A 26,392-nucleotide genomic window follows, 5' to 3' on the forward strand; every position below is an offset into this window, starting at 1 on the left:
TCTCTCCTTTTCTGTCTCTACTTCATTTTATGTGTGTGGGTGGGTGTGTTTATGTGTTTTTGTCTTTCTATGCTTATGAGGACCATTCATTGATGGAACACCTTTGTTGTGAGGACATTTTTACTTGTGAGGACATTTCAGCCAGTCCACACAAGGAACATGCTAGAATAGTCTCTTTTACTCCTAATGAATGATCTGTTTGAGTTCCAGAAGATGTCCACATTGAGATAGTAAAGACAAAAAAATGTGTTTTTGCCAATGCTCTGGGGCTCCTCCTACTGGACACACTCTGATAGTGCAGGTGAAATTTGATTTAGACAGTGAAGAAGCAATCCCATTTTCTGATTGGCTAAGGCGGGAGCATTTTTGTGATTGGCTATTTTATTCATGTGAGAACATGACTGTGGCCTGCACAGGAAAAAGATCACAACCTAAGACCATGGATGTATTATAAGAGCTGGATAGGGCTTTAAACAAAAAGAAAAATAGGAAAGAGAGCTTTATCTCAGATATAACAATTTAGACTACAAATTATAGTATAATATGATAATAGAATGACATAAATAGTAAAGAAAAGAACAGCTAAATGACTATCAGGGGATGGGAATGTCAAAGTCTGGGGCTGTTTTTCTTCTTGACTCGTTTCCCTCCAAAAGCGACTTTCAGATATTTTCCTCAGTATATATCATCATTTAGTTTTCTTTATTATTTAAAATCAAAGAAGTTGAATGCAGTTCAACTAATTAGTAAAAGGGCCCTATTAAAATTTTCTACATAGTATTAAAGTGCAAAGTAAACTCCCTAAAACTCTATTTTTGGTAGTAATTTTAAGTGAGAGAGATTAATTCCATTTTGAGTTGAAACATTTTGTAAAATTTCTCATCAGACCATGATGGATCAGCGTATGTTAAGGAGAAACTGAGAGAGCACCATGATGTGTGTGCTAGGAGATATGAAGAGACCAAATAGAGCAGAAAAAAACACATTACTAACTCAGGTAAGACATTTCATTTTAGTTAAACTAGGTTAGTTTTTGGTTTGAAAAAAAAGTCTGGGCTAGTCCTCATGTTCATTCTCCAGTAAGTCAGTCTCCAGTAAGTGTTTAGCTAACGTTAACGTTAGCTTAATTACTCAGATCAGTCAGTGACCCGGTCCGCTGTTATGACAGAAGCACAGATTCCTCTGGAAATATCTGTCAGCTTCAGCACTTTCCTGCCTGGAAACCACCTAAAATGAGAGACAGGAGGATGTCATCTGAACTAACTGACCCATGGGACTGAAAAAAGTAACTCAGTCTCCTTGCTGGTTGTTCCGACACATTCAGAATCAATACCACTTTTGCCGTTAGCATTGTCTATGATGCTATTTTTTTCTCCTTTTCTGTAGTAATTTTGCCACTCCCAGCACCAAACTAGGACATTGGTGTGTGTAGATTTTTGTTTTAGTTGATGACACAAGCATTCACACATGAATGAAAAGTTGAAATTATTATTAAAGTGCTTTGACCTGTTAATTTATTTTTTTCTTCTCTCCAGAAGTGCAGAAGGCCTAGAAGTTTGCATTGGTACCTGCATTAGGATGAGAGAGTGAATCAGAGAGCAGAAATTAATGGCGGGTTTGGATCTAGCTTTCACAAAGCTGCTTGTACCTATTACTCAGTAACAACCTGCCTGCCTGAAATTCATTGGCAATATGGGGCAGCATATGTTTGAAATAGAAAGCCTTTAGCCTTGGCACAATTTCTGCACAGAAATTTGCATCATAAGCAACACTGAGCAAGACTTGCTGGGATATGGTCCAGATGAGCAACTTCGTCAGCCCTGTGCAGAACATGCCCAGCTGCACCTGCATGTAAGAGCCACGTGGCCCATGTGGTTGGAATTGAGATGCCCCCTCCACCATCTTCACATCTGAGGTCTTGCTGCTGAAGAGGTCTTCCAGAGACTCAAAGGATTTTCCCAAGACTGGACATTTGATCTCTAACAGTTCCACAGTGTTCAGCACTCCATCAGGGCTTGTTAACAACCATGGCTCTTCTGCGCTGACCACAGTGCCTCTGTGACTGACAGAGTAGCTGCAGCCTTCAAGCCACTGGGAAGCTACCAGCTCACTCTCCTTCCCATAGCGTGTAGCTGCATTCCCATGGAACCTTGGGTAAAGATGCTCTTGGAGGAACTTCTCAGGACTGGCTCTAACTTGAACCCTCTTGGCAGAGCTGGCAGTGATGCAAATTTACAAGCATCATGCCACATGTGTGAGGCACTCTGCTCCTTGGTGATGTGCTCCAGTGTTGTAGACTTGGTCAGGTCAAGTGCAACGAAGGTACTGTAAAATAACAGACACTTCTGGCAGGTGGTGAGAACATCATGCTCACCACGTGGAAGGGAATCTGGCTGGGATGGCTCTTCTCTGAGCTGAGCGTTACAACATCAGTAAATCAGGCTTCCTATAGGCAGCTTTAGGCGGCTCAGGCTCTCCCTCAACTTCTCATGGGAATGAAATAAAGGGGGCAAGGTTCCTCTGGGTTCACGTTGTACCAGTGAGCCCCTGGGACACAGCATTCTGGACCTGAGACAGAGGCAACTACAGTTAGAATAAAATTAAGACATTTATTTCAAGCAACAATAGAGTGGTTGGATCAATATACAGCAGTTCTAAATCTTTCAGATTAAAAAAGGCAGACATCTGAATATCCTAATAATAGACTTACTTTGGATCGAAGTGATATGATTAGACTTATACTTACTGTGACATCTCCAGCCTTATTCTGTATGGCTGGAAAAATGGACCCCAAACCTGTGCAACTGATTAGGCTACTATCATTTAGAAAGTGACAACTCAAGAGATATTACTGAATATTACAGATTATCCGAAGTCCAAGAACTGAAATTACACCTTTTATCATGTAAGATTTAGTAAATCTTAATTCATCCTTAATAACTGTGTTGCAGGTGGAAAAAGAGTTGCATGAAACATGTCAGACTCCATGCACAAAGACTGCATTGCAGTACATCACATTTAATAGTTGCTTGCTGAGTGTTCGGCTTCAGCTTACTGAGCAATTACTAAACATGGTGTATTACAATGCAGTCTTTGTGCATGGAGTCATTTCATACTGGATATATCATGTTTTGATGTAGGGAAGATCTGACATAGCTCACTCCATACTATGCACTTACCTGCCTCCTCTGCCAATATGAGATTTGACTAGATATTTACAGATTCTCCATGATTCTCATTCTCGCAGCTCTGTGATACACAAATAGCATGTTAGCAGTACCCACATTACAAGTTTTATTTTATTCTATTGCTTAATATGAACATGTTTTTTTAGTACAAAAGATATAAATTGTACATTATCACAGTTTCAGTGTTGTAAGATGCTATTTAAATTGAAGTAGCTGCAAACAATTCATAAGATACATCACATTGGTCAATAGTCTTCCTGTAATATTCTATTTTCTGGTCAGACAAGACAACGAAAAACGCTTATAATAGCTTTTTAACCTAATTTAACCACATAATTATATATTATGAAAGATTATCAGTTAATTAACTTGAGTTTATACTTTCAAATAGAGCACTATGCCCTTGATTGTCAAGGTGTATGCTTGACAATCGTAGATTTAAAAAAAAATCCTACTTTCTGACCTTCCACAAAATTGAAACTGTGTGGCTGCATGACTTCCCCAGGCCAGCGATGCAGGAGCACTCTGCTGTCTCTACTGCTCCCAGGTTTGTCACCAGTACCCAGGCCGAGTGCACTGGACTGCTGGACTGACTGGGCTGAACATCAGCCTTCAGAAATGTCAGATCTTCTTTTATTTGGTGGAGTAAAACCCGACACACTTTGCCACTGTGATAGGCCTCAGTGCTCTTATAATTTTTCATAGTGGCTCCATCTACTCCAAGGGACAGCACAAAATGATTGAATATATCCTCGTACGTTACTTCTGGCCACTTTCTCAAATCATCCTCCCAGTCACTAGTGGTGATCCTGGGGTGTAATACATTTACAGCGTCCAACTGCCGCAGCATAGAAAAAGTGTGCTCCCATGCTTTGACCATGTTAACTATTTTACCGCAACCTAACTGCTTTTTGTTGTAAACAAATTTTGTTCCATACGCTACAAATTAGCTTTATTATTTATCACCATTTACACTCTGTTTCTGCTGGCGTTTCAAATGAAAGTCGCAACACAATTGCGTTCGAACTGGGAGAGAAAAAAATGGGCGGGGCTAAATAAAGTGAATAGCTTAAGATATTTTTCTAGCTTTTTTTGTATCCTTGGGATTATGCATAAATGTCTTCACATGTATTCTACTTTAATATCAACATACTTATTTTAAATCTCCTTTTGATTTGCTAAATCTATGTACATTTTCAGTCTACCTTTACAAATATTTTGTCTGCTAGATTCCAATATGAAAATTCACACATTTTTAACACATGCTTTGTAAATTCAAAAGCCAGGTCCTTTTCCCCATGCACAAAAGAAATATTTTCCATTTAGCAGCATTAAATAGACTAAAGTTAATACGGTCCTCTCCTTATTGCTTAAGTTAAATAGTAGCAAATTTTCAACTTTTGTTTAATACTGACATAAAGTATCCACAATTTACAATCAATAATCATTTGTTTGAGAAACGTTAGAGTTGCTAAACAGCAAATTTGTTTAGCCAGCACATTTACTACAGCACAAATCCCAATACTAAGTGCATGTGCTAGCAAAACAATCACGCTTGCAATTGTGTAACTTTGGTACAATATAGAGCAAATCTAATATTTCTTAAATTGGTAATTGATATTCAAAGATGCTCTGCTGTTTCAGCAGCCTTTTCTTTGAATTTCATCCAAATTTGGTCTGAAAGTTAACTTGCAATTTTGGGCAAGTGGCTGTAGGTTTAAGATTCAATTTTGAATTGTTTATTTCTTTCAGGAGGCCTGTGCCACAGATGATGCTCTATCAGAATCCAGTCATGATCTGTAAAGTGGATATCTCCCATCATCCTTGGATTGCTCAGACGATGAAAACCGTTTTCAGGGGTTTTAATACAAAGTTAACGTTCAAGAAAAAATCTAGGAAACTCATCAAAGGAGATGACACTTCACCTACCAAAAACTTTACTGATGCTGACAAAGAACTCAGCAACACAGACAACAATGGCAGGGACCTTGATTACAGTGCTGACAGTACAGATGAAGATGAGGGTAAGTCACAAGTTAAAGTAAAATGCACACTATGTTCTACTTTCTATTTTAGCATGTGAAAAGTATAATAATTTAATATTAACAAAATGTTTTGAGTGTTCTATCAAAAAAGTTATTTTGTCTTCAAGAGTGGGAGCTGTACTGGAGTCTCAAGTCAGTGAAAGTGATGCAGAAGTCTTCAGTGAGAAGTCTTTGGAACCAGCTGAAGACATAGATGGTATGAAGTTATCAGGGCTGTTTTCTCAGTAAATCAATTAGCCTACTTTTCTTGTCTATAAATGTCAGTAAATAATGAAGCATGTCCATGCCAGTTTCCCAGAGTCCAGGGTGACATCTCCAAATATCTTGTTTTGTCTAAATAGTCCAAAACTCAAATATATTCAGTTTACTGTATATAAATATATATATATATATAGTGATAATAATAATAATTATGATAATATAAAACATAAAATCCTCACATTGGAGAAGGTGGCAAATGTTTTGCAGTTTTGCTTGAATAATGACTCAAATGATTAATCAATTATCAAAATAGTCACAGCTTCATTTTCTATAAGTGGACTAGTTGATTGATTGATCAATATTAGTCACTAAGTAGTAAGGGTTAGGGTAAGGGGTATCAGTGTATCTGTCAGTGTGATGAATTATGATTAATGCTGAGGTGACATGCTCTTTTGTTGTAGAAGAAGCAGACATTTTGACTCAAAGGACCTCAACTGCACAACCACCAGACAAGCTCAAAAGGATGGAGAAAACGAGTAACTCCTTCTGTCGGCTCATTGTGTCCTTCTGCTCATGTGTAGTAACAGGTGGTGGTCCTATCCCACCTCTCGGTGTGGGATACCGTGCAGAGGACGGAGCGAAACCGCATCAGAGCTGGAACGCGCACACACGCGCCCAGTGGGATACCAGCGTAAAGGTGAACCATTAATCACGACTCTGAAATGAACTCAAGAGAAGCGGAAGTTGTGCTCTGTGGATGACCGGTGCAACTCTCCAGGCCAATTAGCCAAATACTGCAAGTACACTTTTTTAGATGTGCAGAGTCAAAAGGTTGTGGACTTCAAGGTAATAAGCTGCAAACAAGTTTCAAGCCCTAATACCATGGAAATCAAAGGTTTTAAGGAAGCTTTTGAAATCATAGAAGAAAATGGAGTGAAGGTCTCCACCATCTCCACTGATAGACATCCACAAATTGTGAAAGAAGTGAGGGTCTTTAATCCAGAAAAACATCATGAATTTGATCCCTGGCATATGTCAAAAAAACTGGCTGCTGCAGCTAAGAGGAGGGAATGTGAAGGCCTGGGAGACTGGATTCCATCCATTATATATATGTATCATTTGTAGTGGAGTGCACAAACCTGAGAGGGTAACACCGAGGTGTTGAAACAGAAGTGGGTATCAGTAATACACCATGTTACCAACTGACACGAATGGCCAGAGGACAGGCACTATCACTGTTGTGCTCATGAACCACTTGATGAGACGAGACAGTGAAGCAAGCTTTGGTTGAGGCCAGGATCTGAAGCCTACAAAGCTCTTGTGAACTTGTGATGTACAGCAGCAAAAAAACAGACACGTTTCAGCCCTACGCTTTCCTCAGTGTTACGCTGTGCATCATTAAAGAAGTGATAGGCTATACACTTATCTATGAGTGCTAACGACTCCACTTGTTATTTTTGTACCACTCCATGTACATCAACCTGGAGTGGATGTACATCAACACCGTCTGAAGACAGCACGTTTGGGATATGATGTGATGATCCATGCCTCCATGCTTGCTGCTCTGGATCATAACAACAATGTGAACCAGGAAAAGGTGAGTGAACTGTCATCATTCCCCTCCTTTGTAAGTAATATGTGTCACTGAATACTGTACATCAAACTGTTCCTGTCACCTTTTATCTATTTTTAACCTATTTTTAATATTTCAGTTTTTGAACAGACTGTTTTTCAAGACGGGGAGAATGTTGGTGAACCCAAGTTCAAAATCTCATGGAGCAAAGCCCACAAAACATTCAGAACAAGAGCAGCGGCTGTTAAGAAGGACTATAGCTACATGATGGCTTTGGTGGCAGATGTTCTCTCCTCTGTGTCAGATTCAAACCGGGGCATGGACATGTGACTGAACCCAACACATGGCTCCACAAGAGAGACCATCCAGATCAAAGATAATTTTTCAAACACAGCAGTTTTCACATTTCAAGTACTTGCATCATCACAAACACATGATGTGAACACCAACATTGTTCAAATCCACATTAACTTTAATTTTAAATTCTAGTCAGGAGGTCAGTGTTTTCAAGGACACACATCTACATATTTTTCATATCAGGGTACATTTTGTAAAAATATTTTCATTTAAACCATTAACAATTTTGTATGGTACCCTATTTTGTAGAGCTGTGCATAACTCATGCTCCTGATGAAATGCATTGAAATGTGAATTAAACAGTTTAAATATCATTAAAATCTCTCCATTCTTCATCTACTTCTGCATGATCAGTATCTATATCTTCAAACCCTGCATAGATTCCACTTGTTTCAGAGTAGACATTTATTATTGTTAACTGCACATGATGACTGTGAATTCTTCCCCCCAGCCTGACACACATCCACCATGACGCATATCTGTTAGACCTAAAATGACAATTTTTGAAACAAATATACTGTTTAAAGTTTACAGTTATGAAAGAATGATACAAGTTGTTTGCCTCAACCTGCAAAACTACTGAAGCCTTCACATGAAGGGCATAGTCCAGTTAGAATTTTTTTCATCAACTTTTAGAGTCTACTGTGTGCACAGTAAACTGTTACAGCTGAAACTACACAACCTTCAGTCCTCCACAGTCTTGAATGACCAACATGCCACCTGAGGTAAAAAAGTAAAATTCCAAATTCACATGAATACTTTTCATCTGAGGACTTCAGTTACTGACTTAGGCAAATACAAAATACTATTGATATAGAAACACTACTTAGTTCACCTGTAGAGATGATAAGGTGTTGTAATCAAATACATGCGCAAAATAATGCAAGGATGCTATTTGGTGTAATTACATTTATTTTAATCTTGCTGGTCAGGAAAGATTACAATGTACAAGAATTCAAATAACAAATAACAATTTAATACATGATACAATTTATACAAGATACCTTTAGCTATTATGAAATACATTTTATTCTATGTAAAATATGATGAAACATCTCGTTTGAGGCAAACTGCCTCAAAGTTCTCCTGTGATGCATGGGATATCTGTAAATATAATCAAACCTGTAAACACCTTGTTAATATATTTTACTGTATATTCTCATAATCTATAAAGCATATGACAGTGGTGGATGCTAATCTCAGAAATTATTGACATTGGAATACGTTATATTAAAGTTTGATCCATATGCTTACCTTGAACAGCTGTTGACAGAAAGCAGAATATTTGATGTACATTTTGAGTAATGTCTTCTATGTTGTCCTTGCTAATATTGCACTTGGTTTCAAATTGAAAAGGCTGAACAGAAGACACATCTATCTTGCAGCAGGGTCAAGAGAATGGGACCAAGACCGGTGTGACCATTTGATGTCACTACCCAGACTGCATTGCGACGTAAACAACAATGGTGGAAATTGAACGGCAGTGAAGCTTCAATTACCGTTTAAGCTCAGCAAGAGTGGTGGTAGAAAATGCTTTTGGACGTCTCAAAGGTTGTTGGAGGTGGCTGGCCAAACAAAATGACATTTCCACTGCTTTTGTATCAGATGTTGTTGTTGCCTTTTGTGTTCTACACAATATATGTGAAATTAACAAAGAACACTTCTTGCTGCAGTGGAACACTGAAGAAACCAATCTCACCAAGCCTGACCAAGTTGCTTATCAGGGTGTACAAGCACACGGTCACCAAGCTATCTGTGAAGCAATTATGTCCACTCTGTAAGCTATTCAGTCATTTGTGGTTGACTTTGTGTCCACCCTGCCATTGTGGGTGTTAGGTCTGCACACTTGTGCCCCCAATAAATAGTTTTATTCTTTTTAAGGCGACATTTTGATCTGTAAGTTCTTCCTCAGGCAAATGTGATCATAATATCAGTGGCTTGTGCTTGAATTTATTGTTCTAAGTTCACTATTAGGTCCTTTTGCAGGTTCACTAAATCTGGAAACTGTTTTTAAGGTTATAAACTTTTTTTTATCTGGAAATTGTTTTTAACCCTTTGAACTCTGCAATAGAAATGGTCCGCCAGTGCCTACATTGGTATTTTTGCCTACTGTGATGTGGATCTTCAAATGCTTTATATCCCTAAAATCTGTACAACCTAAGTTAAAAGGTTATGTAAGTTAATAAACCATAAGGATTGATATAAGTATTGAAATTGTGTCATAAATAAAAAAAATACAAAAAACTGACTTTTTTTCAAATTTGAATAAACACACAAAACATACTGATCCAAAATCATCCTGAATGTAGAAACATGAACAAAATATTTCTCAACACAACTAATATAACTAGAACTAGAACTCCCCCACAGCAGGAGGTCTTGGAACTGCCATCCTCTCATAGCCATTGCTGGTTTTCCTCCCTCTCATCACTGTCTCCCCTGAACATACAGTGTGCACTGTGGAGCACACAGACACCTCTCTTGTGTCCATCCACTTCACAAACAGGAGTTGTCCATCTCTGATCCACCGTATGGATCCTCTCAGAGATTTCCTTGTCAGGGCATTCACCATGGTTGCTGGGGTTCCCACTCTGCCATCCCTGTAGGTCCCACAAGCTCTGATGCCAAGGTCCCAGAGGTGCCTGAAGAGTGCCGGGCTGGTGTAGCAGTTATCACAATAAATGTGATAACCAGATCCCAGGTATTCTTTGTTTACCAGCGACTCAACAGAATTGAAGGTTAGTCCCCTCCCACTGACTGTTTTGGCCTTCCCTGCATATATGTTGAAGCCCACCGTGTAGCCATTTGAATCCGCTAAAACAAAAAGTTTTATGCCCCACTTTTTTTGCTTGTATTTAATGTATTGTTTCATCCCAATTTTAGCTTTGGTGGCCACCATACACTCATCCACAGCCAGGTTCTGATGAGGGTGGTAGACAGCCTTGCAAGCCGTTCACAGACTGTCATACAAAGGGTGGAGCCTGTGCAGCCCGTCGTAATCCTCTTTGCCTTTCTTCCTGTCATTCACTGCATCCTCGTCAGGGTCACTCATATGTATGTTCCAGGATATGAAGAGGAACCTATCTCTGGACATGATCTTGTTTGAATAGTTTTTTGATCCAAAAATACCTTGAACAGCTCCAAGGGCGTTGGGGTGTGCCCAGATGACAGAGGTGGCTGCACACCGGGATTCCTTTTGTGGAGGAATCTGGGGAGAGGCTGAGGCAGACTGTCTAGCTCATTCTTTGTCTTCCACCCATCAGGCTGTGCAGGGGGGGAGAGTGCTGAGGAGCCCTGGCCATGACTCCTACAACCACAGCTTTGACTCCTGAAGCCACGACTCTTTCAGCTGCAAAAAAATGAAAGCTCTAGCTGTTATGGTTTTTATTTTAGATCTGATAGCTTTTAACTGAACACTTTGTAAGAAGAGGATGTGGAGCTTGAATTGGGGAAATGGGGCATTCCCAGGGAGCTGCAGTATTAGCTCATAGAGGCACACACTTGTCCACAAACAAAGGCGAACAGTAAGTCCATGGATGAAGGACAGAATTCGGTACACAACTGGACTGAACTTGTCCGGATGTTTTCCTTGCGGATCTAGTCCATATTCCCTGCCCCCTAAGTTGTAGCAGCAACAGGGGGTTTTGTACAAGATCTATTTGGACTATGTAAACAGAGACCCCCCACGGCCAGTTTTAGGGCCGCCCGCTGGATGTCCATTTTCAAAGGGTTAAGGTTATACACTTTATCTGGAAATTGTGGTTATGGTTTTAAGCTTTTTTTCATCTGTGAGATAACAGGTTGTGGCTAAATGATGCAACGGTATCTCTATTACATGTTTTCAAACTGTACAGGTAATACACTGGAAATTGCTGTTGTTGTTTGAATGTTGAATGTTGAATGTATAGAATGAATAGAAGAAACTAAAGGGATCAAAGTCATGGAGTTGTATTACCTAAAAAGTGGCATAACAAATTTAAATTGAACTCTCAAATAGTGCAAAGGAAAAAGTAAATAATATGAAATGAGGAAGTGAACAGCGAATAACTATTTACAAGGACCAACATTATTTAACAGTGCAAATGACTATGAACATGTGCAAAAGTATAAAGCACAACACAGACTGGATTATTATGAGATCAGTCCACCTGCTGGAGGAAGGAGGAGGAAGAAGGTGGGTTAAAAGAGTCATATGAGTCTGAATGGTGGCGGGTGTTGTTGTACTGTGGTGGTGGAGAATAATAAGGTGCATGCGTGAAATCAGGTCCTGCAGAAGTGAGGCCTGACTGCATCTCACGCTGAATGTCTGAACATGTTGCTGAAGATCATGAGGTGCAGATTCGCCATTTCTAGTGCTGGCATGCGTGTCCATGCCGCTGGCGTCTGCGATGTCTGCACTGCTGCAGGGGGTAGACGAATGAGACACAGGTCTCAGCAGGAGCTGGCTCCTCCATGTTGCTCAGTAATGCAACTGGATTAGCAGAGTGGAAATATAGCTATTCCACCTGTCCTCTACCACTCCTGTCATTATGATCATTGACCTGGTTGTATTTTTTGCACAAGCTTTTCAGTTTGGTCATGACCTGGGCCTTGCTCTGAGCAAAGCCGTGCTCTTGAAGCTGTTTTGCCAGCTTTTTTAATAACAGGCCATCCTTTACCAACCCTGTTATGTGGCAGGTGGTCTCGTCCTAGTTGCATTTGCTGGTTGCTGGAGGTTCCCTGCTAACTGTTTGATATTTTTAAATTCTCTGGTGGCGGGTTGCACACATAACACGTCTTCAAAACATCACACCCCTGTCCCGCCATGCCAGCTTTCCCTTTTACATACACAGTTGATCTGGCTTTGTGACATAGCCAACACTCCATGTCCCTACATTTTACACAGAACAGAGAGGCGGATTAAAGGCGCAGGATTCCTGCCTTGAACGGGCTGTGTAAAAGGGGCTAGTGAGGCTTGAAGCCAAGGCATAACTCCTGAAATTTTTTGGACAATGGCTTGCTGGCCTTCTTGGAAGATGTCTGTCTATGATATCAGCTGTGCCTCACCTTATTGATTACATATAATGACTGAGTGCTCATACATATATGAAAAATACAGTATCTTTCCCAAAGTACTGGATAGAAGTTGCAAGAGTCATGCATTTGTTTAAGCAAAGGAGGCAGTCTGGTTAAGGTTTGGTGGTGACTCTGGATCTGTGCTCCCCAAAACAGACATCATCAGATTCCCCAAGGACCATGGACATGGCAGGAGTATGGAGCAGCAACAAAATGCAGTGACAGCAAGTACACACTACCGAGGCAACACAAGGCATTAAATATACATACAGTACCAGTCAAAAGTTTGGAGACACTTTCTCCTAACTTAACAATTTTGGAGAGCAAGCTACTACTACTACTTGTAACTTTTTCTTGTAGCTTTTTTCAGGCTTGCTTTAGCTAGCAGGAAGAGGCAGAGTAAGGTGACCTTTCAACTTGCTGGGTAGATTTCTTTCTTATTAACGCGGTCATGCTGTACAGATTGAAATTTACACCTGGCTGAGATCTGATTACAGTGCAAGCCTGACCACCTCCAAATGTGGCCTGGTCCCCATAGGCACATAGTTACTCAGCAATGGCTAACATCTGTCAGGTGAAAATTCACTTTGCCCTTCAGAAACACCAACAATGTGTGAGCAGATTCACTGGTTATTGCTCAGTTCACTTCCACGTTAAGTTGATATGGCGCTCGGTAAAATCAAAGTTCCTCTCATATGTTGCTATACAGGGTTTTCTCTCTTCCTCGACCTCCCACATCACTAGTTTCTTGGCTGAGACCAGCAATTTCACAGTGCCGGCATAAAGCCCATACTGCCAGCAAAGGGCCTGGTTTTTTTGGTGGTGGACATGCTCAGAACTTCCCCATAGCTTATGCCCCAAGGTAGGGTCAAACTGGCAACAAAATTCAGCCCTGGCAATTTTCATCTGGACTGGCCCCATTTTTCCCCAACATACACACTTAAAGCAATATCCAGTCATTGATAACATATGGGCTAAGCAACAGATACCATGTTGGCAACCTAAAAACAGATTTACTTACAGTGTTTAATAAAGTAACGTAATAAATATATAGCCAAGAAACAGAGGAAAAGTCGGCACCCCAAGAGGCACACTTAGGATTTTATTCATTTGACAATTGATATACCCAACTCTCAGCAAACTTATGCTACACTCTGTAACTTCAGAAATAAAACAAATATGACATAATCATATTTCAAGAATGTAGTCTGTGACAAAATGCAATAGTGTCATAATGAAACAAAACAGCCAAAACTTAATTCTCACACTGGACAAAAGCTTTCCTAAAGGCCTAGCCTAATGACGGTCTGAAATTGGACATAAGTTAACAGCGCTCTATTTATAGTCAATCATCTGACATTGTGTTTGCAGCTGATCTGATGCAATTTACACATCAGGCTCAACAGTCAGGATTTAATGTTACTTTTACTATTTAAATGTTCATTCACTGCTATTGTTAGGCTGTGAAAAGCAGAACGCCTGCACCGTATTGCAGAAGACACAGAGTGATAATCAGCTGAGCCATAATAACACTCTCACCTTGACATCATTTAAAAAACAGCATAGCACAGCGGGCCTTAAGCAGTGAATAGAATAGAACAGCATCTTCTCTGCCATCCTGTCAATTATTCCATCAGTGTCCAAAGTCATAAGAATGCCTTTTTTTCTGTAGCCAAAAGCATGAATTGTCAAGATGCTCGTGTGATATAGTGCTTCGTAATCTGTTCTTGATGAATTTTAAAGTTGAAAAGCTGTGCTCAGTATGATGAATCCCCTCTGGCCTAGCTCCACTGTTAACACTGTCAGTACATGAGCTAACGTTAGCAGTATCACCTGCTGGGAGGTTGTCATGCACCTTTCGCTCGTCTTCTTGCTCCTGCTATCCACTGGAATCAGCGTGCTGCTCATTTGTCCAGACTCTTTCCTTCTCTTCTCCTCTTCTTTACTTCTCTTCATCAGCTAGCAGAATTTGAGTGGCATTGGCAGCATTATTTTTGAATAATAAATGTCTTAACTTAAATCATTTTGCAGCATCGGCCTCAAGATTTTTTTCCTTTTTCTCTTACTTTTTCTGCTTCACCTTTTTGCTTTTTTGAACCATTATCCGTTTCATTTGTATTTTTGATTTGAACTCTGCTCTTTCTGTCTTGATTTCATTTGATTATTTCCTGCTTGACCTCTGACATTACATGGATGGACGGGTCCACTTGAAGGGGTAGGAGGAGGTTGGTACCACTTCCTGCACCTGCCTATTGACAATGAGCTGTTCCAACATCAAGCAGGCCAGCTGGCAAGTCAGTTTTTTTCTCCACAATCCCATTGCTGGTGGTGGCCTTGCTGCCCAGTAGGTGGGCCGGCCCATCTCTCATTTGCCAGAATTGCCAGTCTTAGCCTGCCACAAGGTCTTGGGGTCATTCAGCTGTCTGATGTTGACACAGACGCAAGCTTTACTCTGCAGCTCCATGATCATTCTGTGACTCCTGTCTCTCAGACTGCACTCTGGCACTTCATGAATGCAGCAGCAAGGCAAAGCACATTGTCTACAGAGGACCATTCTACAGCAATATGCTCCACACACATAAACATAGCAGTGCTGGGCATGCTGTAATGAATAAGTGTTGGCTGGTTTAAAAGGGATTTAGGGTTTGCAGATAAGCAGCCATTTGATTTGAGTTATTGTGTTGGACATAGAGGATTAGAATATTATCCATTCTCTTCATGGTTTTGTGTATGGATTAGATTAGATTTTTACAGATCAGACAAACAAATTAATTGAAGTATCTGAGGTAGATTGTTTGTATAATCATATTCCATGGAAAAATAAATCCAGTTATTTACCAAACCACCCCCCTCACAACCCACAAAGAAAATAACAATATGACCACATATAGCAAACTTAAATGCCAACAAAAGCAGCATGATGGAAACTAAAAGCAACAAAGATTAATAAAATGAGAAGATAAAAATTCATTAAGCCACAGAGGAAATTGGCGTATCATATGGAGTGGCAAGGTGTACAGTACACATGTTTTTATCAGTGCATTAATGCTATTTGCTGTGTATTCATTAAATGTGGACAGATTTAAAGAAATTTAAGACACTTTTGCTTTGTGGCTTTTATTTTGCCAGTTAGGGTCAAATTTAAAACCTCGGGTAAATCTTCCATGGTTGCTCACATTGGTTTGACAACAAGTCCTTCAAACTAGGCAACAAAATAGGTTGACTTCGCCTTCAAAAATTAACAATTTTCTCACCTGCCACCTCTAAGATTATGCTCTAATTAGTATTTTTATATTAATAATGGATTAAATGATTACTTGTAATGTGAGAGGGGTCGGTAATAGACAAACTCTGCAGTTCCCCTTTAAAGCTTTCTTTCTCATTGCTTCACAATTTAACTGTTTTGGTTCATTCTCATCATTTTCAACAAAAATGCTTTGATAAATCAACTGTACACTGCACACTACCTGCCCAACACTAAACAGCAGACAGACAAAGTTAGTGATAGCTGGTGAACCATCTAGCAGTCAAAGATACTTTTCTTCTGTGGAGACCAGAAGCTCAAAGGAGAGTGATTACTAGACGTTAGATGAATAGTCACACCACTGGAGTTACACTGATATACTGGGTTCATATTGGGGTTAAGTAGCTTTGTTTTTTGTACAGATTCAACACACAAGGTATAATTAGAGGTGCTGCTAGATGGATTTTGTTACCTTTGGACAGAACCAGGCTAGCTGTTTCCCCCTGATTCAAGTATCTGTGCTAAGCTAAGCTAAGCTAACTGGCTGCAGCCTTATATTTAATGGACTGATATGAGAGTGGTATCAATCTTCTTATTTAATTCTCCACCAGAAAGCAAATAAGCATATTTCCCAACTATTCTGTTAAAAAATAAAACTATATACTTTAAAAAAAAAAAAAAAAATGTTTGCAGTGGGAGTGAATAGATTGGGGCCTTGTGCCAGAGACTCAGGGATTTGTTAATAATGAAGATATAGAATTACACTATCCTTATCCTTAATACACACATCTGTTTCATAGTAATCAGACACACTGCTATTTTATCAGTGTAAATTTACAACTTTAACATCTTGTCAAAATATATCATGTATCATTACACACTTAGCTCCTGCTTAAATATTGTAGATCTCCATGCATCAGCGAGTATGTGTGCTTGTATTTTGTGCATGCTTATGTGTGTGTTTGCTCGAGGGGCACTTAACATTCTGATGCTAAGTCAAGCATGGCACTGAGTGACTTGAGAAGAAGGTAATCATGACAAACGGTGCCATTCAAACACTGCGGCTGCTCATGGGTCAGTCATGCAGAGAGGAAGAGAGACGTGTGATATGTAGCAGAGAGGACACTTTTTATTTTCTTCAAATAAAAAATCTGCTCCACACACAGTTCATACAAAATCCTTTCAATGCAACTTACAGTAGCATTGATGCTTTTAAGATGGACACTTGGTGACATGCTGTCTGCTTTTCAGTCCCATCCAGGCATCTTGCCAGCTACATGTTCCTTCCATTTCATCTATAAGTTTATCTTAACCTCCTTCCTGTCTTGCCTCTCTCTCTCTCCATCACTCGCTTCTACTCATGGTGACAAGAGCAGAGAATCAGATCCAGCCCCTGGGGTTTGTCACATTTCATCCCCACGCTCTTCCTCATTCCCATGTATCCCGTCATGCTCCCAACAAGGCTGTCAGGTGAGGCAGACAAGCTATAAAAATAATCTATAAAATAAATGAGACTTGTCTTGAGGCTGGGGTCGTCAAGAGTTGACATTTTCCTCAACACTTCTCATCCAATCGTTACTGCCCAGGAAATCTTTGATTACAACATGGAGAGTGCACATTTAATGGAGTGCCATTCCAGCTGTCTCATGTTCAGGAGTTGTAAATAAAGATGCAGATGGGAGCAGGTGTGTCATATATGACCTGATGTAATGTGACCATTGATGTAGTGGTGAATAAAACTGTGGGGAAGTCACCTCCACTCTGGTGATTTTGAAGTCTCAGTGACTTTTTGTAGACCTCGAGTCCATTAATAGTACTATTTTGCAAGAGTTGTCAAATGACTCCACCCTATACTCTCTCACAAACACACACGATACTGTCATAATGTCAACTGAATGTATTTTTCTATAGATCGATCAGTCGAGATTGACCACTCTGAAAAACTGAAACATGATACTGGGGTAATTTGAACACATAATAATTTTAGGCAAGGCGAGTTTATTTGTATAGCACACTTCAATGTGCTATTAGTGAAGTAAGAACAGAAGTTAGTACAGAAGCACTTCTTTAAAGCCTACAATAATGTCATGTATTGGTTGGGCTGGTTATACTTGCACTGACCTGAGCTGTGAGCAACTATGATCATTCAAACCATACTGGCATGTTGGTAGTGTTACTTAACAGCATAGCAAGGTAAAAAGGTGTTGTTTATCTTTACCTGGCTGTAAATGGCACCTTTTGGGGAAAATTTGCTGTTTTCCATGAAAAATATGGCATCTGCGTGATGGCGTTTTCTATTCCTTAGTTATATGCGGTCACCACTTGAGTTCACAAGACTGCTTTAGTACATGTTGGAGGCATCCTAGTTCTCAAAAACAAAGGGTGTTATCAAACCTATAACAGATTTGCTCTGGTCAGAATCTAGTTGGTAAACTCAGTGCGTTTTCTGTTCACACAGAGAAAAATCCAAGCAAATCAAAATGCATCAGTACAAGCTACGTGCCAATGTTCACTCTGCTACGGTTAGATGTGTCTGGGGTGGGAGCAAGAACAGAAACACAGGAAGAACGTCCTCTGGCCAAATGCAGTGTTCTTTGTTGTGCTAGACCAGGTCAGACCTCAATTAATTATCTGTCTAGTTGCTAGCAACTGTTAATTTCCCAGTATGAAAAGTGCACCTAGCTACAGGAGCCCTTTAGCTCAAACTTGTCTTGCTAGCTCAAATAGTCAGCACCTGATTTGGTTTAATTAGGTTGATACAATTTTGGTTTTTCAGTTACCTTTTTATCTTTGTGATATTTTTTCTTGTAGATTTGAAACAGTAAACTTTCACAATTAGATCTATATATCCTGAAAAATAAAAATTCTCAAAAAAGAATGTCCTCATTGAGGTAAAGAACACATTTATGCACTTCTTTGGACATTCTGCAGCAGATGATGTCAGCGCTGCTGTTCAGTTGCATTGACTCCGCAAATAAACATTAAGGACTGTTTTACTGTACAGAGACAGAAGCAGAAAGCAGAATCTGATGAAAGATAAGACAAACTGGAGTTGTTATTTTTCAAAGTGTCACAGAGTTGCTGCTTGCTGTGAAATGTCAGTTCATTGACATGTGGTGAAAAGAAAAAAACAAATCCAGCGACTGGAATTGAGCTGAAAATTCACTTTTATCTTAAGTGCCTTGCTTGTTGTCTTGTAGTGACACTAGTGTCATGACTTTGAGAGAAAACAGAGCTTTGCTTTCAAGTCAATACGTATTGTAACATTTATGTGTCAAAAAGTATTTGCCATGATATGCCTTTACAGCCCTAGTAATTATAATGGTAACTGTAATCATAAATGCCAAATCCAGCGTTGGTCAACTGTCTTTCTCTCTTTCTTCATAAACTCAATCTGCCTCTTTTCAACACAGATGGACAAAAAAAAAAGAAAGAAAGAATAAAAAACAGCCACAGCTGCAAGGCTTAAATATGGCAGTAATCCCCAGGTCTACATGCTGATCCAGCCCCATCTACAATAAAACATCATTGTCTCTTTATCCACAACCTCACCCTCTCACTCCAGGCTGCGGCCCAGATTGATATTCCTTCCTGGGGGAGAGGAAGTGGCAGAGGTTCCTGGAGATCCCTGGAGAATTGTACCTGCTCAGATTAGAATGTTGTCTGCTTAAAGGGCAAGGTCAGCGAACGACTGCACTCTGCTTCAGCAGTGAGAGGACTACAGCTCAGTCACGCTGTGGGTTCTCTTTGCTCTTTACAATATGCTTCAGTTATTTTTCTTTGTGGAAAAGGGCACAATGACACTCTCTCAGGAGAATTGATTGGTTGATGAATTTTGACAAAATTCTCAACCTAAGTTAATTCACTGACTTAATCAAATTTACATTCAATTGGGCAATTCAGACTGACTTGAGTCTGACAGATGCCATAGTAAAAACAATTTGAAAGGCATAAAGATATGAGTGGGTTTTTTTCTTATTTAAACATTACAGGCTTTAAAACATGTTAGCTTGTGGCATCTACAGTGCCTATAAAGAAGTATTCAGGTTTTCATGTTTTTTTTGTTTTGCAACACTGAGTCAAAGTAGCTTTCACACACTTTAGCCATACAGCCAGTCAAATCTTTGCATAAAACAGTAACGTGTTCCATCATAGGCAGATGTCACAGTGAGCCAGACAGCTGCCTGCTACCTGCTAACATCAGTTTTAGGTAGCTAATTAGCTGCTTGGCTGCAGCACAGTAAACAGTGATGTCAACATACCTACAAAGTGATTTAGATTCATTACAAATATAAAATACATGTATGCATAATCCTAAATCATCATGCAGCATATTGGTTTTAGAAGTCACATAATTAGTTAAATGGAAATCACCTGTGTTTAGTTAAGATGTTTCAGTTAATTGTATTATTAATACACCTGTATATGGAAGGTCTAATGCTTAGTGAGTTGTGGCAAATCCATAAAGACAAAGAAACACTCCAAGCAACTCCACAAGTCAGAAGGTGGATACAAAAACATTTCCAAGTCAGTAAACACCCGTTGGAGTGCAGTTAAATCAATTGTCAGGAAATGGAAAAAGTACGGCACAGCTGTAAATCTGCTGACAGCAGTCTGTCCTCAAAAACTGAGTGAGCATGTCAGAGGGAGATGAGTGAGTGAGGACACCAAGAGACCTGTGATAACGGAAGGAATTCCAAGCTGACTGAGTGTTGGTTTAATTCTCTGGATGGTTGCTTCATCAATTGCAGCATTATGTGAGAGTCACGAAGAGAAAGCTACTCATAAAAAAACTCACATGACATCTTGGCTACAGTTTAGCAGAAGACTCACCTAGAAGAGGGATCTATGTCCTGATGAGACCAAAGCTGAGCTTGTTGGTCATCAGACTAGACTCTCTGCAGCAGGCCCTGAAAAGTGTGATTGTCGTGATTGTGATTGTTGTGATGGTCTATTTTGAATGCCTGGGTTGAAACGGTTATGGAGTTTATCAGTGATTATCTTGTTTTGATTAAGGGTTAAAGAACAGCAATGTCTAGTCTTGTGATGTCAGAAAACCTCAAAAATCAGATGGCTGCAGGACAAGGATCAAGCAGGATCAATTTAAGGAGAAAGCTGTCATACAGGCTAAATGAAGCTGTCACTAAATTAATAAATAATGCATGGAACTGAAATGGTTTAACTCTCTGGGGTCTTATCAGTCTACAACTGCAAAAGCACTAGTTACTTTTAATAATATCTCTGTGCAGCAACCGCCCTGCAGTGCACCGTTCAGCCATTACAACGAGCTGTCACTTGTTTTTATAATCCATCGAGGAACCACTGTGTTATTTTTGGACACTTTCAAAAAATTATAAAAACTATCATTTATGTACTTATTTTTCAACTCGAGTGTTTTGGGGAATGAGATTACTGGCAGCCATGTTGACTCTCTCTTGTCCAATTACAAGCTGTGTTCTTGGGTGGTCAATCGAACCGCAAAGAGCTGAACCAATGATGGTTACAAAATGGCGTATTGCCGATTTACAAACATGATTGGAGAGATCTATGCTGTGTCCTGAGCATTTATAAATCTACTGCAACAAAGAAGCAACCTTCAGAGAGTAAATAATGTGTCAAGAAAAAGTGTTTTGAGCTACGTTCCTACCTCCATGCGCACTTTGACCATTTGAGCATGTGCACATTACGCATATATCGAAATGTGTTTTTGTTCTGTTTTATTCTGTTTGCAAACATTTTATTAGTAAAGAGAAATTGTTGGAGGTGGCATGGCAGGCCGATTTCCATATTAATAAAAAAACATAAAAACTGTCCATATTCTTTTCTTGGTGTGTTTTGAATTGTTTTGTTTTTCTGTGTAATAGAGACTTTATGAATACAGATTTGATTTATTTATTTATTTATTTATTTTGTTTTTTACCAAAGGCCTTGGGCTACAAATGTGAAAATAGTAATCATCTGCACATAGTTGTTTTTTGTGAAAAATTGATTCCTTCTTGGTCTTATAACTTATTATGTTTGTCATGTGATATCACTGCAGCATACATATTTAAATAGACCATGTTGTGCTGAAAAAAAAAAAATACTTGCTTGTAACTTACAGTACTGAATTTATACAACTGTTTAGATATTAAGGGTCAAGGCGCCTTTTTCAGCTGAACTTTTGTCATCCTGTTTCTATTTACCTCCTGTTGCTTGCGTTGAAAGCGCTGTAGGACACAGTGGCATGGACGAGGAAAGACTGATCATTTAGTTGAAATGAGGAGCTGGACTAGCCTTCAAGGTAAATGACCATCTCTAATAACAACCTACTTGCTGTTGACTATATTGTATGTGTAGAGGGGTTAGTCTTGCCTTCACCTCACTTTTACCTGCCTAGCCCCGCGTAGTCACTTTTACGTGGCTGGTCACAGCCACTGATGTCACTTCCCCTTTTTGTTAGTATGTTACTTTCCATATAAGGGAAACGCCATCAGCGCAATCAGGTCCCATTCAATTACCATCCGGGCACATTATAAATACTCATTGAATACACACACACAGAGAAGTGTTTTCCCGTCGCGTGCGGCAGAGTGCTATAGTCCCCGGTGATCAGCTGGCAGACAGGGAGTTCGGTCTTTCTGTTCGAGGTGCAGACAACCCCAGCTTTTGAACACCCAGATCCGTGGGAGACAGATTTCACTTGTAGAGGGGTCCAGTGCGGAGGAGCAGTTGAGCTGCACCATAATTGGCCGGGGTTATTATGGTAGAGGATAGTTTGCTACTGTTTTGCCTATAGTTTTTTTTGTTTTTTTATTATCTTTTCTCTTTTCTTGGTTTCTTTTGTTTAGTTATATTTAGTGTTGTTTTGGCCTCTTTCGGTTTGGTAAATTTTGACTGATTGTAGGATTGGTTGCCTTGTGTTATCTGACGAACCCACTGTGCCTGAAGGACCTCGTCAGGTGTATTAATGCTGTCTCTGTGCCCCTTTATTTAGCTTCAGATACCTGGGCTGTACTGTGTGGGGGCTCTAGCCGTATGGGTTGTTGTGCACCTGCATGCAGATAAGTATTACACGGCACCTAGGGGTGTTAGTTTGGTGTGTGTGTGCGTGTGTGTTTGCAGTGGTGGCAGTGCTGTGAAGGCACATGGTGATATAATCGTGGGAAAAAGCGGTTATGCTGTACCAGTCAGCCTGGCTTGTTAATCATATGGTTTTTTTTTTGTTTTCCTTTAGAGTGAGGAGTATTTTGAATATATATTTTTTTATTATATGCACAGACACAGACAGCATGATTGTGCGGGTGTGTGAGGCATTTTAACTCTTAAATACCTACTTGGCAGATATTAACTTTATTATATTAATAAATTGATCTCTGGTTGTATTACAACGCCACTGTCATTTTTATAAATTGATCTTTTTAAATAAATTTTGATACAATTGGACTCAAAGCCACGTCTCTTTAATCCTTTACACTTATCTGTGTGTTGACCTGTATAGAGTAGGTGGTCTTGGGGGCAGCCCGGGTTAAGGTGGGATTAGCCTTACCCTCCAGTTAGGCAGGTCACATTTGTCATTTCCAGTAAAAAAACATCCAAATATCATAATATAAAACATGTTTTTTCTGTTTATAAGTACAAACATAGGATAGCAAGTACTCATCCATCTTTTAATTGAGTGGTTACGTCTCCAGTGTGATCTTGAGTGCACAGCTGATAGGTACATGGTTTGTTTACATGACATAACAGAAGTGCATATTTTACGGCTTCAGTATGGACAGAGAGCATCTAATGCAACGCGATAGTCAGACACTCACTTCCTGTTAGGACACAGTAGAACGTGATCTATGGATTTCTTTGTACACTGAAATAGCAACATTGTGACATGCAAAAACATTCTGTATCTAATAATTAAGTTCTCAGTTCCTAAATGCAACATTTAATCATTTATTCAATCTGTGCTCAAGTCTGTGCTTCATCAGTCTGACCCTCAGCTGGTCATGCAGGACTGATAGGTGGGCACCATGTATTTGATGTTTATGAAGGCATCCTTCCCTCCATGGCGCTCAAACAGCTCCAGAGTCTCCTGGATCAGGTCACCAATGTTCTCTCTCTTCCGCTGGCTGTATTCAATGCCATCTATGGAGTTTATATTCACGTTTTTGAATATGTTGAAAATGGGGAGGATCTGTCTGTAGTATGGCACCAGAGCCTCTCCCACCTTGTCTCCAGATGTCACCAGATGCTGCAGGACTTTCAGGGTGGTGGTCATCACCTGAGGGTTCCTCGTGTTCAGGGCAGTCCTGATGGGGACGATAAGCTGGGGAATGACGGGCAGGATCTTGGGCCCTCCGTGTTCCAGCATGTCATGGACTCCCTGGCGGGCAAAGAACTCATACGGATGTATGGTCTCACATAAGCCATCGAAGAACAGAGGCAGGTAGTGGTGGTAGTCCAGTTTCTCAATCTCCACCCTCCATACAATGCGGTTGCCTCCAGGTTTATGCTGCAGTGCCATCGGGAACTCTCCACGCTCATAGAACAAGCGAAAGGTTGTTGGTTTGGAAGGGCGCTCCTGAAAAGCCCCTGCATCCGGGGGACCCTCTACCATGGTGTTCTTGATGGTGGCCTTCAAGGTGAAGCCTTGGGCTTTCAGCTCCTTCTTGTTCCTCAACATATCTGCAGGTCTTCTCTTGTTACATAATGTAGTGAATCCAAACCAAAAACTAAGAGCAATGTTGTTAATTAATACTTGTTATGACTCTGATGATGTGATGATGATGCCTGTTGTTTTTTGTAACAGTTGCTATCAGAGGTGTGAAGGTGTTTTTGTTTTCCTTTGAAGCCAGACATTAAAAGTCTATGTGGGGACGTCAAAACATGCATGAACATTCTAAAGGCTTTATTTGAATCTTGTTTCTGCCCTGCCCCCTTGCTTACTGTTGCTTTGCTGGTTAAGTTTTTTTCTGTATCTAAAGAACAAGACTGTATAGACAATCATAATACTGTTTGCATTGTACATTCAGGTGTTCATTGTGTCCATCCCATTTATGAATTAGGGTAAAATATTAGAAACACCTCTGAGTAGAACCCAATACAGTTCAACAGCACCACATACTGCAGCCTCCAAAATGACCTAAAAAAGAATCATCATCTCTCTAAAAAGGATTAAATAAAAACCGAACATTATAACCTTTATGTACAGTATGTAGGATTTACTGCAGAGCTATTGTATTATTCTGCATTAGTTTTATCTAGGTGTACCTTATAAAGTGGCAATATAGAAAAAGTATTCAAAGTCCAGATGAAACAGCATTCCGAGAATATCTAACTTCTGTGTTGTGACGTATTTTCCGAGTGAAACAGGATAGACAGGCGGGACATAACACTGGGAGGAGTTTGATTTGAATGTTGAAAAGTAGGCGTGTCATAATCAGTCTTAGCTCTGTGCTGCTAAAAAGATTGTTTGATATGTGGATGTCATGATTGGTTGAAATTGGTTGGTTCAAGCCTATGTAAGCACACCTCATATTTTGTTTTGCAGGAAGAAAACATGACTGGATTCTGACATAAGAATACAAAGAAATGGATTTTTTTTTTTGGCATATATTAAATAGGTGCACAATATGACTGGGGATGTGGATGAAATTCAACTTGGTTGCTAAGAGTTGCATGTTGGGCAATTTGCGTAATTAGCATATTAGCTCATTATCCGGAAAAATAAAGGAAAAAATCGCCACAGACTTCCCAGAGTAAGTTTATTTTAATGGTAATGTACTTCATAATTGCATATAAAATATTAGAAAACATGACTAGCCTCATTATCATGCACGTATCACCATAACCATGAATAAGATTAATAACTTTGTTTTCGTCTTCATGTATTGTGAATGGGTTGCAGCAAATCTCACCTCCTTTAGACTTGAAATAGTCAGTGCAACTGAGACTTGCTCATGGCAGCGGTAGTTTTTTTGGCAGCAGGCCTTCAATGTGTTGCAGCTGCAGCTGCAGCTGGTGACATCAAAGCAAATTAACTGGAGCCACTGCCTGGGTGGAGACAGCGGGCATGACAGCCCCTCCTTTAGCAACCTCCCACCCAAATTTAGTGATGTCTCTGGCCTCTGCAAGTGGCTCCCTCTGATCTGCAGCCCTCCACAACATTGCCAGGATATGAGTACGCAGTATGTGTAGCATCACATTTACATCAGTTTGATGAAGCTTTTTAAGTTCAGGTGGCCTTTTACTCCATGTGTAGATCTGGTAGCGAGCGTTATTCATCAACTTGGCCTTCCTCTGCCCATACAGTGCGAGGAAGAACTCAGTCATGGTATCTTTTAGGTCACTGTCAGTGGCATTAGATTCCCTAAACACTGTACTGAGACCAGGCATGGTACTTCCTTGGAGTACTTTCAGCACAGATGCCTTTCCCTTTCCACAGGGTTAGGAGACATTGTCACATCCTGACAGCACATGCATCCTCAGACCATGGCCACATAAACAGGATGATGACTGTCAAACTGGATTTTACATTTCACATCCCTCATTTAATCCCTGCACTTGTCACTTTCATATATTTCATCAAACTGGACTAGAGATTGTGCATTGCATTCAACCTCCACTGTTAAATAATTTAATTATTTATGCACATGTCACATTTAATCTTTGCTCATGTCAACTTCATATATTTCATACACTTAAGTTCTTTATCCATAGTAAGTCCATATTTCCTATGTACTTGACAATAGTTCAT

General features: G+C 39.9%; 1 protein-coding gene and 1 long non-coding RNA gene across 3 annotated transcripts; one reads left to right on the plus strand and one right to left on the minus strand.

The window, feature by feature from the left end:
* Positions 1 to 960: 960 nt before the first annotated feature.
* Positions 961 to 7,750, plus strand: LOC121911306. The gene is made up of 5 exons (XR_006099826.1): positions 961 to 997; positions 1,536 to 5,212; positions 5,341 to 5,429; positions 5,896 to 7,031; positions 7,147 to 7,750. It is a non-coding gene; the product is annotated as an uncharacterized LOC121911306 (long non-coding RNA).
* Positions 7,751 to 23,311: 15,561 nt separating this feature from the next.
* On the minus strand, positions 23,312 to 25,138 carry LOC121911945 (parkin coregulated gene protein homolog). 2 transcript variants are annotated; one of them, XM_042433918.1, is made up of 2 exons: positions 23,708 to 25,138; positions 23,312 to 23,675 (listed from the first exon to the last, which is right to left on the minus strand). In XM_042433918.1, the coding sequence occupies exons 1-2, from the start codon at positions 24,317 to 24,319 to the stop codon at positions 23,586 to 23,588; spliced, it is 702 nt and encodes a 233-aa protein (XP_042289852.1). In that variant the 5' UTR covers positions 24,320 to 25,138; the 3' UTR covers positions 23,312 to 23,585. The 2 variants fall into 2 exon arrangements, with proteins under 2 accessions (XP_042289852.1, XP_042289853.1); XM_042433919.1 differs by having other exon boundaries at positions 23,312 to 24,783.
* Between the last annotated feature and the right edge of the window lie 1,254 nt (positions 25,139 to 26,392).

The sequence above is a fragment of the Thunnus maccoyii genome, chromosome 14 (genome assembly GCF_910596095.1).
Source record: "Thunnus maccoyii chromosome 14, fThuMac1.1, whole genome shotgun sequence".
Taxonomy (NCBI): Eukaryota; Metazoa; Chordata; class Actinopteri; order Scombriformes; family Scombridae; genus Thunnus; species Thunnus maccoyii.

Excerpts from the sequence above, each read along its gene's own strand:
- LOC121911945 (XM_042433918.1), bottom strand. The coding sequence starts at position 24,319 with ATGTTGAGGAACAAGAAGGAGCTGAAAGCCCAAGGCTTCACCTTGAAG. Across the intron at positions 23,676-23,707 it reads AGACTCTGGAGCTGTTTGAG|CAAATACATGGTGCCCACCT; the intron begins CGCCATGGAGGG and ends CTTCATAAACAT.